We start from the raw sequence: 15,513 nt of genomic DNA, 5'->3' as shown, positions 1-15,513 counted from the left end.
CAGTGTCAGGTTAACTCACAAATAAACCAGCTTGTTTCTGTGTTCTTTCAGTCTCATTCATGCTATACTCTGGGGTAGGTTAAAGAGCCCCATATGAATGTACTAGCTATTTAATTAACCTAATAAAGCAAGTGTTTTAGACAACATGTTTGTTAAAGAAAAATGTCTAAGTTTTATAAAATGTACAATAATATTCTATGATTATATATTCTTATATATTATTATGTATAATATTCTGTTTTTAAAAAACTGTGAGGTGGGTAATAGGAGTTTATTATTTTTCCTTAAACTGTGCATATACATCTTTATTCTTTCATATGTATGGTATCATTCTTAATTTTTAAAATAAAGGCAAAATATTTAAAAGCAAATTACAAACTGAAAGATATATTGCAATTCATCTCAGAGACAATGAACTAATCTCTCTAATACTTAAAGAACTCTTAAAAGTAGGTAAACAAGAATAACCTGGTAGAAAAACAGATAAAGCACATTCACAGTTCACAAAAAATAAATCCAAAGATTTTTAAACATATGCTCAGCAGTGCTCATAGTAGAAGAAATGCCAGTATAAACTACAATGAGATACTGTTTTTCACCTGTCAAACTGGAAATAAACTAATTGTTTAATATGTTGTTAGGCTGTAATAGTATAATTGAAATAAGCCCTATGAAGACAATTTGGAAATATCTATTAAAATCAAAATCATTTCTAGAGCTCTGTGCCACACACAGACTCACACACATACAAAATGATGTGTCCAAGTCTGACTATTGTTACATTATTTATATTAGCAAAAGACTAGAAACCACCTGAAAGTCTACCAATAAAATACTGGTTAAAAATATTATAATGCATCCATTCATTGGAATACTATTTAAAAGAATGAGGAAGATTTTTATATCAAATATGGAAAGGTCCCCAAGATATGAAAAGATATTAAGAGAAAAAAATCAAGGTGAAGAGAAGTACATATAACACGCTATCGTTTATGTTAAAAAATGTATTTGTAAGACATTTTTAGAAGTCTAGAGATACGCAAAAAACCAATAAAAGTGGTAGTAAGCTGGAGACAGGGTGGGTCTTGAGTGAACAGAGGATAGGAATGAAGAGAATTTCCACTATAGATCTTATAATTTAAAAAAATATTGAATAATGAATGGATTACTTATTCAAAAACAGAACAAAGAGAATGTTTATATAAATAAATAATCAGGTGGTTTTTCTTCTTGCTTTTGCTTTTGTTAAAATTGTCATGTGTATTTGTCTTCTCACCACCTCTGCCCGAAAACCAATTTGTTTGTAGATGCCTAGCCCTGGGCGACTCTGGTGGTTTGAATCTAGCTGGAGCAGTGCTCTCTAGTTAACACAGAGTTCATGTTCAAGCCTGATAATTGCTTCAGGTTTAATGCTGTCAAGTCTGTTAGTCCTGTTTTGAACATACGATCAAAATCAAAAGCACCTTAGTTGAATATTTTCGCTGTAAAGCAGTGCTTCTCAGCTAAGGATGACTTCTCACCAGAGGACATTTTGCAATGCCTAGACATTTTGGGTTGTCAAAATTGGGAGGGTGCTACTGATATCTAGTGGGTAGAGGCCAGGGATGCTGCTAAACTTCCTACAATGCCCAGCCCCCCTGTCCAACAAGAAAGACTTATTTGGCCCCAAATATCACTAGTGCCAAGACTGAAAAAACCTGCTGTAGAGGAATGCAAGCAGAGGGCTCTGTTTATTTTACTCTCATAGGACCCACTCCCCAAATCTGTGGCTAACAGGCTAAAATGTCTCACAAACTATAAAGTAATAAAAATCATTTTATAAACTACAACAAAATCTAGTGTATCTGTTACATTAGGGAACCTTCACAAAGGAATAATGTAATGGATACCTAGCAACAGGAGCCCTCACAATGACATCTGATTGTCTGAAATCAATGTTAAGTGCAGTCTCTCTCTTTTCCCAGCCCATAACCCTGTTCCAGATTCAGTTCCTGAATGCTGTTGGAGATCTGCTGGACCTGATTCCCTCACTTTCTCCCACAAAAAACTCCGGCCTGGAGGCTTTTAAGAGATGGGACATGGGACATTGCTCTGCTCTTATTAAGGTGAGACATGCGACAGCCTTTCTCTTCATCCTTCTTCTGGTCCATATGGACTTTTTCTATATATTGCCCAAGTATGGTAACATCTTATCACTCCCAGCTATAGTTATATATCAGCTCATGGGTTCCTCTGTCATAGAAGTTAAGAACTAGAAGGAACTGATGGAGGGAATTGGATGTACGTGATGTTACCCGTTTCTTCCATCATTTTTCCCATGCTCTATGTACCTGCCACTCCCACCATCCAGAGTCTTCCATTTTGGAAGCTAGGACAGACTCTGTTTTGCGCACATTAAAGGTTAATTTTCTAGTAACAAAAACAGCAGTAAACGCCTTAATAGACATAATCCCTCTACACTTCCTACATTTGTAGTCAGTTATCTGTATACTTCACTATGATTCTGGCTATAGGTTCTTCCTGGATTTGAGAACATCTTTTTTGCTCACTCAAGCTGGTACACGTATGCTGCCATGCTCAGGATATATAAACACTGGGACTTCAACATCATTGATAAAGACACCAGGAGTAGTCGCCTCTCTTTCAGCAGTTACCCAGGTAAATAAATTTAGAGAGACATCTGAGTACTCTGAGTACTGTTTCAGGATAAAACCTTAGTGATTTAACTGGAATGGAAGAAGAAATGTTTAGTGATGAGCATACATTAATCAAAATTGGTTTTTAGAGTGCTATGAAATATAGCTCTAATACTTGTGTTTAATAGAATGTCATAAACTATGTTAATAGGGTTGACAAAAATTCCCTTCAACAAATGCCAATTGAGTATTTAAGCACAAGGCACTTGCCTAGGCTCTGCAGTAGAATCAAAGATGAACGAGGTAGATCCTGATCTCAGCATCTCCTTGAGAGCCTGTCTCCATTTCTCTTTTTTTATGATTTCTTTTTTCTTTAAATTGGAGTATAGGTGATTTATCCATTTCTCTTATTCTTTGCGATATCCACAGCAGTTTACCTAGTATGTGGCACCTAGTACTTAATAAATTTTTGCTGAATGGATGGGTGAATGAATGTACAAGCTTATAGATCTTACACAAACAAAATAAGTACTATACAGATAAGAACAATATTATTACTGGATACTGTATAGGCTACAAAAGAAGTGTAAGAAATGTTGTGAGTATTCAAAATAGGGACAACTCACATCTGATTGTTGGGTAAAGGAAAAAGGTGGACATTTGAGATGAACCATGAACGATGAGTAGAATTTGAGCAGGTAGAGATGGATGGGAAGGATGATCTTTGTAGAGTTGGGATTGCAAACTCCTATACCTAAAGGAGACAGAAGATGATGCAAATGAATAAAGGGGCTGGTATAAGAAAATAGAAATGGAAACAATTGTAGCAAACACATGGTCCATTGACAGGGAGCCAGTCGGCTCCCACTGACTATTGTCACCCAGCCATGTGGAGATCAGTATTTCCATATCCTCTAGCTTCTCAAGAGAGAAATATGGATTTGAAAAACAAAACCCCAAAACGTGTGTCTGCTAGCTGGAATTGCCCTCAACTGCAGGTTTGCAACCTCTTCAGGAAACATCATGAGCAAAGGCAAGGGGGAAATTCTTACCAAACATCTAAGTGTCCGATGCAGATGTGATGTGGACACTTTTGACCTTTAATTACATATATGCAACTGACAGGGTGGTTATACCAACCACCTGTCATATCTAGCTTTGTAAGAGTATTTGTGTCAGAGTATTATTGTCCCTTCTGGCACTGTTGTTCTTGATAATATTAACATCACCCTATCGGGAATTCTGACCAGGGGAATAAAGTGATGTCTTTCTGTCCTTGTGACCTGCTCCTTCCTTTGAGACCACTTTGATTTCATCTTTGTCGGAGCTTGCTTAATTGTTTTAGTACTGAGGGGGACTGAGAACTCCTTTCTCCAAGTTAGACTGTGCTTTGATTCTTCTGTGTTCCTTTGCACTGAAATGTAACGACGGCAAGATACTGAGACAGTCAAATATTCGTACTCTTCCTCTTGTTTGTGATAGAATGCAAAGTCCAGCTGTTACCTGAAACTTTTGCTTTGAAATCTCTGCAGAATGGTGTTCTTCCATGGTCTTAATAGTCTTGAATCCCAAAGGTAGTGGTGGAGAAGGACGTGGAGGGATTTCCTGTGAAACTTTTGACCTTGCTCATATTTGCATATATATCTTCCAGAATAGATAGATTTAGAAGTAGACATATAGATAATAGAGCTCTTTAGAGCAATTAAACTGAGAGAAAACAAAAGACTTTTTTTTTTTTTTTTTTTTACTCCAAGATGTTTTTACAGGAGCCAGTGGAGCAATGTCATTCATAATTTCTCTAACTGGACTGCTTTGTTCTCAACAGCAAACATGTCGAATTTTATTTATATTACAAAGAATTGTTTAGTTATGGGATCAGCCACACGGAATTCATCGCATAGATATAAAACTAAGCTTTACCATGAACTTTATGCCACGTGTATGCGCTGTTGATGCCAGAAATAAGCTAGGTGACTTGTTGTTTTTCTTTGGTGCAGGAGTACCGTGATAAATTGAGTGGGTTAGGAGCGTGGTGTCAGTTTTGTATTCAAAGGGGCAGGACCTGGAGGCTCTTCCTGATATGGACAAGGATATTAAGAGTTATTGAGTCAGAACCGATAGATCAAGTCATGATATAATTTATTCAGCTACAATTTTCTATTAAAATGTGCTAAGCAGAGTATTTGTGATGAAAAACAGGACAAATGCAGCCCCTATTCTAACAAACTTTACATTCTGGTGAAAAATAGACACAAATAAAAAAGCAATGACTAAAGTGTGATTTGTGTAATAATAGAGAAGCCTAGTTTGGGGATGATGAGATAGCTTTTAAGAGAAAGTAAAATTTATGTTGAGACACAAAGGCAAGTGTAAATTCCCCGGGTTAATTGGGATAATGGGGTGATAGAATGTTCCCTGTGGAACAAACAGCACATGTAAAGGCCTATGGGCAAGAGAAAGTGTGGAGAAGGCCAGGGAGAGGGAATGAAGGGCAATGCAAGACCATTAAAATGACAAGTGAAAGTGACATTAATAGATTTGTATTTTAGAATTACAAAATGTCTGGCCCAGGAGAGGAGGACAAGAGAGGCTTCCCACAGAACATGTAGAAGCCTGAGGCAACAGTCCAGGCAACTCAAACCACATAAAGTTTTGCAGATGGTCAGTCAATATACGGATGGAAGATTGATATTGTAATAGTGTTCCTGTTGTCCTTGCCAGAATCCTTGAGGGATAATTGCCTAATAAGAATTGTTGGAAGGGCACTCCCAAAACTGTACTCTAGCATAGAATAGGAGGAACAATAGTAATCCTTCACAATACATTCATCAATATTGCAAAAGGATTTGCAGACCCCAGCTCACCCAGGCTTATCTAAGCCAGTCTCATGCTCTGTGTTCACGAGAGTCCCAGCTGACTCCGTAAAAATACAGGTAGTTATTCAAGGAAATAATATAATAACCTCCATCTTAATCTAGAAAGGATTTAAGGTGGGGTCCAAGGTGGCAGAGCAGGAAGATTCTGAACTCACCTGCTCTCACAGGCACCCTAAATGTACGGCTACATTTGGATCATTTCCCTCTGAAAAAGATCTGAAAATGAAATGAACTGATTCCCACAACAGAGAATAAAAGGACCACACTGAGACAGGTAGGAGAGGTAGAGACATGGTCTTGCAAAAGACCCCACTTTATTGTGTGCAGCAACACGCGATAAGGAGGGATCTCATGAGACAGGTGCTTCTCCAGGAGGAGCAAGGGATTGGTGACGCCCACCAGGCATCCCAGCCCCTGCGATCCGCACCAGAATGATGAGCTCCCAAAACGTTTGGCTTAGGAACCCAACAGGGCTGATGTCCAAGGGTACCAAAGTGCTATAGGAAACTGAGATCCCCCTAGTAAAGGATTTGCATGTGGTCTTACACACCCCAAGACCCAGAAAAATAACAACAGTTTGGAAAGTGCCACATGTGAGGAAGAGTCATTTGCCAATCTAAAGGCTGGAGAGGCAGGGGACAACCAAAATGGTCCTGCAGGCAGAGGCGCTGGCGGAAGCCATTGGTGCGTTCTCCACCTAGCGTGCTAGCACAGGTGGGTGAGCCTGGATACAACACCCTCCCACTACCTAGCGAAGCAGGCAGGGGTGAGTGGTCGTTGCAGTGTCCTACTTCCTTGCTGAAGTCTGCACATGCAGTGGTTGCAACACTCCCCTGCCCCCTGGCTGGGGCTGAAGAACTGCCTTTCTGAAGCCAGTGAGCGGGCCCCATCCCCTCCACTCTCCAGCTGCCCTGCTAAAGCCAGTGAGCACATTCAGTCCACATAGGGGACACCTCTTGATCCCCCGGCCTTGCTGGCCAGGGACCCTGGCATTCCTGAGCTCCACAAGACGGTAACGATCAGAAAGACAGCTCTTGGCAGGCTACCACGCCCAGGGCACTGCACAGACAGCAAGCTGAAATAAAACCCAAGTATCCCTGTGAAAAAGACCTATTTACTTAGCCTGATGCTTCAGCTTCAGACAGACTTCAGGTTTCCCACGCATCTAGAGGCTAAGGAGACATTGCCAGGAGACATAAGCTGGGAGACACCATCCTTGTACATCCCCTTGGCCTCACTACAGCTCGGCAACACTTCCCAGGTAAAAAGCTTATTCACTTGTCTGGAGCCCCAGTTTTTGCAACTGTCACTAGGCCCTAGGCTGCCAAAGGTCACGCTTACCCTTGGGCTTACGCGTCTGCTTTCACCTGTGTTCTCACTGCAGTGCTGCTTCCTTTCTACCCAAGGGCAGCAGGGGAGGCGACAAGTGAGCTTTACTCTGTATGCTCCCCCACTGGGCCCTGTGGCAGTCACAGCACCCCCTGCAGGCTCTGCACCACGTGTTCAGCAGTGCTGTGGGGAGGGCTGGCCCTGGCCCCTAAAAGGGCTTTAAAAACCTTGCTTTCGGGCTTCCCTGGTGGCGCAGTGGCTGAGAGTCCGCCTGCCGATGCAGGGGACACGGGTTCGTGCCCCGGTCCGGGAGATCCCACATGCCGCGGAGTGGCTGGGCCCGTGAGCCATGGCCGCTGAGCCTGCGCGTCCGGAGCCTGTGCTCCGCAACGGGAGAGGCCGCAACAGTGAGAGGCCCGCGTACCTTGCTTTCTAACACAACCAGGCCTTTGTAACAGATCTCATGCCTCCAGCTGATGAGGTGACATCCTGCTCTCACGAGTCGGTTACAAGTTGGATGGATAGTCTGTGGAGCAGCTGAGACTGCTCTTCTGCCTCCTGCCTCAGGCTTCTCACGTCTCCTACCCACGGGTGGGAGTGTATCAAAGGTAGGGGTGTAGGCAGCATGGATAGAGATCACATTCTAGGAGAGCACTGATTATAGCATAAGAAGTCTGAGAGAAGACAGACAAAAGTTGGAAATACGTTGATGTATGTTTACTCTATAAAATTCTGAATGTAATTAATGACCAGGAAAAGAACTATCATTCACATTTTTCTTAATACTGTGGGTAAGACTTGCCATTGTGGTCATGATTAACAAAGCACAGTAATGGTTTCTGAGACAGTCATTAGAATTCAGTATTCACAGGTGACATGATAAACGTTGCAGAGTCATTAAGTAAATGGTGTTAAGGAACTGCAGAGGCAAAGAAATCTATGTTGTTTCAGTGCAAACAGGTTACAAAGAGTCATGGCCTTGAGAGTAATAATAGTATTGCTGCTTTTTTCTCATGAAGGGAGATATAAAATTTTCCAGAAATAATGCATCGCACTATAAAGAACCTGGACATTACAAAGCATCTTCACATACACTGATTGGACGATAGACAAATACATTAGTATGTTTCTCTACTCATTATTCTAAATCTTCATTAATAAATCACTACACTTCACATGGGCCCTTGAATTTTGTCATATATTTCTTAATCAAATTGTTTATTTAGGCAGGGGCCCTGCAAAAATTACTTGCCTGAAGCTCTGAATACTCTTAAGAAAGGTGGCCCTGTATTATTGAAGCAAAAAAAGAAGGTTTTGAATAGCCGTGGTCTGTTTTACCTAAGAGGTGATAGGGCAAAGCAAGATAAAAGCCCTGGCTAGTCCTCCGCCAGGATACTGTATACAGACAACTCTTGATTTTGGCTATGCAGTCAAGAATCCCATAGGGAATGACGGCATTGAAAAGGTGGGCATTACCACTGCATGAACACTGCAGTGCAGAGATCTACTTACCATCAAAAAGAACACAAATAACAAATGTTGGCAAGGATGTTGAGAAAGGGAACCCTCGTACACTGTTGGTGGGAATGTAAATTGCTGCAGCCACTGTGGAAAACATTATGGAAGTTTCTCAGAAAACTAAACATACAGCTACCATATGACCCAGGAATTCCAGTCCTGGGTATATATCTGAAAAAAACAATAACACTAACTTGAAAAGATACATGCACCCCAATGTTCATAGCAGCATTATTTACAATAGCCAAGACATGGAAGCACCGTAAGTGTCCATCAACAGATGAATGGATAAAGAAGATGTGGCACACATATACAATGGAATATTACTCAGCCATAATAAAGAATGAAATCTTGCCATTTGCAGCAACATGGATGGACTTAGAGGACGTTACACTAAGTTAATTATTTCACTTATGTCAGACAGAGAAAGACAAATACTATGTGATATCACTTATGTGGAATCTAAAAAATACAACAAATTTATTTAACAAAAAAGAAGCAGACTCACAGATACAGAGAACAAACTAGTGGTTACCAGTGGAGAGGTGGGGGAGGGGTTTATAGGGTGGGGGAGTGGGAGGTACAAACTATTGGGTGTAAGATAGGCTACAAGGATGTATTGTACAACCTGGGGAATATAGCCAATATTTTGTAATAACTGTAAGTGGAATGTGACCTTTAGAAATTGTATTAAAAAATCAATAAAATTTGTTCATGTCAAGAAAAAGATCTACTGATTTCCATTGCATTGAAGGTTTAAGTCAATCAGAGATAATCAACCTGTCAGTAATACTGAGTCTTCCAACCCACAAATATTGTTTATTTATTTAGATCTTCTTTAATTTGAGCGATGTTTTGTAGTTTTTAGTATATGGGTCTTACATACCTTAAATTAATTTGAATCCTAAATGATTTTTGATGCTACTTTTATTCCTTTTTCCAGTTGTTCATTGCTTGTATATATGCATTAGTTATCTATCGCTACATAACAAATCACCCCCAAAATTAGTGACTTGAAATGACAATAACCATTTAGTATCTCATAGTCTCTATGGATAAGGAACTTAGATAGGGCCCAGTGAGGAGAGCTTGTCTCTACTTCACTATATCTGGAGTTTTAGCTGAAGACTCAGAGACTGAAATCTCTGGTAACTTAACTAAAGCTAAAGGATGTACTTCCAAGGTGACTCACTTCCATGGTCAAGAAGATGGTGCTGGGAAATTGATTCCCCTCCATGGGCCTCTTCACAGGACTGCTCAGGTATCCTCAGGACAGGATTCCTGGTTTCCCCCAGACCAAGTGATCTGAAAGAACATGGCAGAGACAGCAATACCTATTATGACCTAGTCTCAGACGTCATATACCGTCACTTCCACCACATTCTATTTATTAGAAGGAAGTTATTATGATCAGCCCACATTCAAGAAAAGGAAATTAGAATCTATCTTTTAAAGGGAAAATTGTCAAGGAATTTGTGGAAAGTTAAACACCACCACCACAATATAGAAATATTATTTTTTTGTATATTTACTTTTTCTCTTGAGAACTTTCTAAGTTAATGTATCAATCTAATAGCTTTTTTGTAGATTTCTTGGGATTTTTCTAGATACAGAATCAGGCCATCTTTGCATAAAGACAGTTTTACTTCTCTCTTACCTTGTATGTCTTTGTTTTCTTTCATGAATGTACTGGGTAAGACCTCCAGGACACCGTAGACTAGAAGTGGCATGGAAATCTTTGCCTTGTTCCTGATCTTAAAGGGACAAGTATTCAGTCATTCACCATTAAGTATGTTAATTGTAGGCTTTCTGGATACCCTTTATAAGGTTAAAGAAGATCCCATCTCTTCCTACTTTGCTTAATGTTTTTATCATGAATGAGTGCTGCATTTTGTGCAGTTCTCAGCTTCTATCTATGATCATATGATATTCATCCTGTATTAATATGGTGAGTTCCACTGATTAATTTTGAGATATTAAATCAACTTGGCACTCCTGGGATAAACCCCACTTAATCATAATATATTATTCTTTTTTATTTATTTTTTATTCAACGTACTAATATTTTGTTAAGGATTTTTTCATCTAGTATTCATGAAACATATTGGACTGTGGCTTCCTTTTCTTTTAATAGTTTTGGTATTGGGGTAAGCTTGTTCTTATAAACTGAGTTTGGAATTATTTTTTCCCTCTGTGTTTTCTGAAAGAGTTTGTGTAGGACTGCAATTAGTTTTTTCTTTAAATGTTTTAAAGAATTCATTGACTAAGCCATCTAGACATAGAATTTTATCTGTTGGAAAGTTTTTAACTATGAGTTCAATTTCTTTCATTAATATAGGTCTATTCAGGTTTTCTAATTCTTCTTGAATCAGTTTTGAAATTTTGTGTCTTTCAAGGAATTTGCCCATTGACTCTAATTTATCATGTTTATTGATATAAAGTTATTTATAATATTTTTATTTACTTTTTAATGTCTGTAGGATCTGTAGCTAAGTACCTTTAATCATTCATGATATTATGTCTTTTTTCTTTATCTGTCTAGCTAGAGGTATATAAATTTTATTGATATTTTCCAATAACCAGATTTTCTTTTCATTGATTTGTTTCCTATTGTCTGTTTTTCTTCCTCATTGATTTTCATTCTTATCTTTATGATTTTCTTTTTCTCTACTTACTTTGTGTTTAGTCAGTGTAGTTTAATAGAGAGCCAGAGGTTTTGGCAGGGACTAGCTGAGATTTTAGAGCTAACTCTCTCTGTGGTTTTCTTGTTTCTAAGGTTTTCTCTAAATTTCCACTTGTTCTTCCAGCTCTGGATCTTGCCCTTTGATAGCTGGAGCAGTCTGAGCTGTATATGAGCTCAGAGCAGAGCACCCTCTGTCAAAGTTGCAGCAGATTTGTATATCTCACCAGTAAGAATTCAGTCTTACAAGGGTAAATCTCTCAATTCTTTCTGGTTTTATCCCAAGCTCTTTGGCATCTCTCACATTCTTGCATAGTTAGTGGTCAGCCAGGAAACTAGGCAGAAATTATGTTCAGATTTTGGATCTCTGCTCTTCTATACTTCTCTCTTGCTTTCAAAATTTCCCCCTTTGGGACTTCCCTGGTGGTCCAGTGCTTAAGACTCCCTGCTACCACTGCAGGGGGCATGGGTTCGATCCCTGGTCCGGGAACTAAGATCCCGTATGCTGTGTGATGCAGCCAAAAAAAAAAAAAAATTCCCCCTTAAATTCCCAGATATCTACAGCACTGAACTTTGAATACCATCTCAAGTCACTATGGCTGCAGTTTCCCACCACCAGAGCTGGCAGTGGAGGATTAAGGAATGCACTCAAGCAATGAAGCCACATACTCATATTCTTTTTTTAAAAAATTTTTGTTTCTTTGTTTGTTTTGCCGCACTGTGCAGCATGCGGGATCTTAGTTCCCCCACCAGGATTGAACCTGTGGCCCCTGCAGTGGAAGCGTGGAGTCTCAGCCACTGGACAACCAAGGAAGTCCCCATACTCATATTCTTAACTAATAGGATCAGTGGTCAGTTTCTCCCTGCCTTTGGTCATTTTCTAGTACCTTCAACTAGTTATTTTACATAGTTTTATACAGTGTTTATCATTTTTACTTGTGGGAGAAATCATCAAATTTCTTTGTGCTGCCATTGGAAAACTCACCCTTGGTATGAGCATTTTTATTGCCTTTTAGTACGTTTTACCCAAATGTTTTCCATATTAACAAAAGTATCACAAGAGCTCCTGGTCGAAACCTTCGCTAATTTTCAGGCTGAGTCAGCTACCCCTCCTTTCAGCTTCCTCGGTGCCTTGTGCACAGTTTCTTCAGAGCCCACGTTCTGTATTCATGTCTGCATCCTCAGGGCCAGCAGAGAGCCTTGCACGTTGTAATCACTGAACAAATATTTATGCAAGGAAGGAGAAAAGGAGAAAAGGAAGGAAGGAGGAGAAGATAATGGGAAGAAAAAAGAAAGGAAACAGGTTACAGATAACCCCTTCTGATGTGGACAGGTAGAAACTGGAGAAAGACGGGAAATGCAGTGAGAGGTGAGGAGGGGCTGCCTGAGAGAGCGTCATCTATGAATATATCACAAGCTCATTGTTTTCTCTTCATCCTGCCCTCCCTTCTATACCCTTGATTTGAAAAGAAGAGTCCGAGATGTTCATGAATTGGTATCAAGGCATCTCAGATGCAAACCTGTATGTTCAGCACAGGGATTGGACCTTGAAGCTAATCCTTTGCAGCCACCCTGATTATGAATGACATGAATAGGACCCAACTAGTTTTATGGGCATTGGGCAGCACCCAAGATTTAAGTAAGTTACCTTAAAATCGTTTGTGCTTAACTTGTTATTGAAATAAAAAGAAAAGAAGTAATGTTTGTTTAGCTTCTATTTATGTGCCTGGCATTATAACTGACACTCTGTGTATGCATAATACACATTTGGTGTGTGTCATGTCACTTAATTTTCATAAAAACCTAACAAGGAGGGTATTGTATCAGCATTTTTCAAATAAAGAAACAGGTTCAGAGAAGTTAAATACCCAGCTTAGAAGTTGGGCACTGGGGTTCAAACACAACATATCTGACTATAAAATACCCAGTGTTTGTTTTCAGAAATGGTTCTGTTTGTATCTAAGTTAAATGGTTAAAACTAAAAGAGCCATGAACTCAAAGGACCTCCTGGGATGCCAGGTGGGTGGAGCTTTTGTGTGGGAGCAAAAGCTGGAACCTATTCAAAGTGTTTTAATTGAGGGTTACAGTAAATAATGATGATGCCTATGAGGCTGAGGCTTCATGCTTAATTATCTGTAAGTGGAGCTCTCTGGAACACACTTAGTGTGTTTCACCAAGCATGCATGTGTTCCTACTTTGCATCACATCTGGGCATCCCATCACCTCCCACACACATGTACATACCCCTTAAAATTTCCTCTGGAGCTTGCTAAAAATGCAGATTCTAAAGTGCCATCCATAAGAATTCTTATTTAGTTGATCTGGGCTGGTGCATTTGTAACAAGCACCCTGGGTGATTCTAACATATTGGGTCCAAGCCCATCCTTTCAGACTCTGGTAGCCTTTCTGGTCTGGGTAGCCATGACTTTGCTCAGCCTTCTCCTGTTTGAAGTTCAAATACTTGAAAGTAGATGCACAGGGAGATAAAAGAATAGTCTCAAAGCCCCAAGAAAATGTAGTCAAGTCTCCTTCATAATCCATAATGTTATTACTTTCATGTGTTATTAAATTGCCTCTGTAGTTGTAAACATTTTTAATGTAATTGTATAATTACTTTTATTAATTTCATGTTACCTCTTTTATCTTAGATCCTTTGATCATAAGGCTGAAATATATACAAACAATCTGTGATTTAACACATGCCAAGATTCATATCTTCTGCCTTTAAAAAGTAGAACCAAAGGAGGAGAAGAAATAAAAGTAGAAGTAGGGCACCCATTCCAAAGGACCATAGATAGATTTTGTAGCACTTCATTTCTGCTTTCCTAAGTATCAATACCTTCCTTTTGTTTTGTATTCCTCTTTGGCACCATCCCAGGATATTGATGACTTCTGCCAGGCCACAGCTGTCTTGAACATCTTTCCCCACCTAGCTAAGGAAGCTTCCTCCCTTCTATCTTTCCAGAAATCCCACCTTATTTTCCACACTTTTCTTGACTGACTGGTCATAAGGTGATTTTCCCCAACTCCACCCTGTCTAAACATGCAACCCCCCATGATTCACTCTCTTCCCAATTGCTTTGAATGCATTTGCTCTATTGTGTATAAGTGTTGTCACTGTTTGCCATGACTACCTATCTGTTTCCCTCACATCTGTCAGGCAAATGTTGTAGTGGAAAAGGCATGTGTTGAGGTTCAGTCCTAAATTTATTCCTGACAATGCTGTTTATTAGCTCTAAATAGCTAAATATTTTTTAAATTAGCTCATCTAAGTGCTCTTTTTGTGAAGATCAAATGATAGTATCCATCCTTCTAAAGCAAGGTTTCTGCTGTGTCATAGGTACACAGTAAATGTTAGTGACCACCATCTTCTCTTTCTTCCTTGGATTTAACATTTATTGAGCACCTACTATGTGTCAAATCCTTTTCTGGTGCTAGAGTGAACAAGACAGGAAAAGTTCCTGCCCTGGTGGAACTTACATGCTATGGGATAGATGGAAAAGGAAACAGTAAACAAGCAAATAATATAACCTAAAATAAATAATTTATTATTGAAGAAAAACAATTTTATGTGGATAATAACAGAATATTGGTTAAACGTAAGCCATCTCTTCATAATTACTTTCTGTAATCTTTAAGAGATTATTATTATGTTAGAATTAGAATTATACTAATTCTTTTATTTGGACCACTGCAGGATATTCAAACTCCCGAGTATGGCTTCACATGCTTGAATACCTAATAGTATGAATCCTTCATTGATCACCTTCCTATTGCAGGATTAAGCAGAAATCTGCTAAAAAAAAAAAAATACGTACTTGATAGAAGAATAATTACTGGAAAGTGAAGGGGAAATTGATTGGTTCCAGTTAGGATCTTGGCAGGAAGAGAAGTAAATGAATGCCATTCTGGAAGGTAGGAAGACTGAGTCCATTGCAGAGTAGACAGAATAAACGGCTGGAGGATTTCATGTCCTGGGATAACAAGGAGAGCACAGGCTGCCTTTTCTTAGGCAGGAAGCGGAAGACTTTCCAGCTGTAGACAGTAACCTTACATAGGAGTTCTGGTGGAGACTCAGAGGGGAGCAGAGGTGGGCAGAGAGGGCAGTCTGGGCATATGCCTTTTGAAGAAGGTCCTGAGAGAATTCTGATACAGTCTCTGGGCTGAGACCCATTTCACAGTGCTTGAGATACAGTAAGTGTTTAATAAAATTTTATTGACTGTCAGACTGGCTTAGAGAAATCAGACAGCCCAGCATAGGTGGGTGCTTTTCACAGGTCTGAGAAGTGATACAGTTCCTCTTCAACTGTGGGAAAAAGCTGAGCAGAAAGGCTGAGTATGGCGCCAAGATGTTGTTTTGTTTTTTCTCTTTTTAAAAAAAAAGAAAGAAAAGAGTTCCCAAAGTGTCACATCCATCTGTGTTAAAATCAAATGGCAGGGCTTCCCTGGTGGCGCAGTGGTTAAGAATCTGCCT

The 15,513-nt window shown here is 39.5% G+C and overlaps 1 protein-coding gene across 1 annotated transcript in view; it reads left to right on the top strand.

Annotated features, from left to right (window-relative positions):
• PLBD1 (phospholipase B domain containing 1) overlaps window positions 1–15,513 on the top strand; it is a 67,990-nt gene that overhangs the window by 32,648 nt on the left and 19,829 nt on the right. The window contains exons 5-6 of the mRNA XM_029206391.1: window positions 1,965–2,105; window positions 2,514–2,658. Coding sequence (XP_029062224.1) covers window positions 1,965–2,105; window positions 2,514–2,658 — 286 coding nt within the window. The remainder of the gene's footprint in view (window positions 1–1,964; window positions 2,106–2,513; window positions 2,659–15,513) is intronic.

This window comes from Monodon monoceros, unplaced genomic scaffold, assembly GCF_005190385.1.
Source record: "Monodon monoceros isolate NGI ecotype Baffin Bay Population unplaced genomic scaffold, NGI_Narwhal_1 Super_Scaffold_6, whole genome shotgun sequence".
Classification (NCBI taxonomy): Eukaryota; Metazoa; Chordata; class Mammalia; order Artiodactyla; family Monodontidae; genus Monodon; species Monodon monoceros.
The sequence above is the reverse complement of the archived record's forward strand: the minus strand, read 5'-3'. Positions and strand labels throughout refer to the sequence as shown.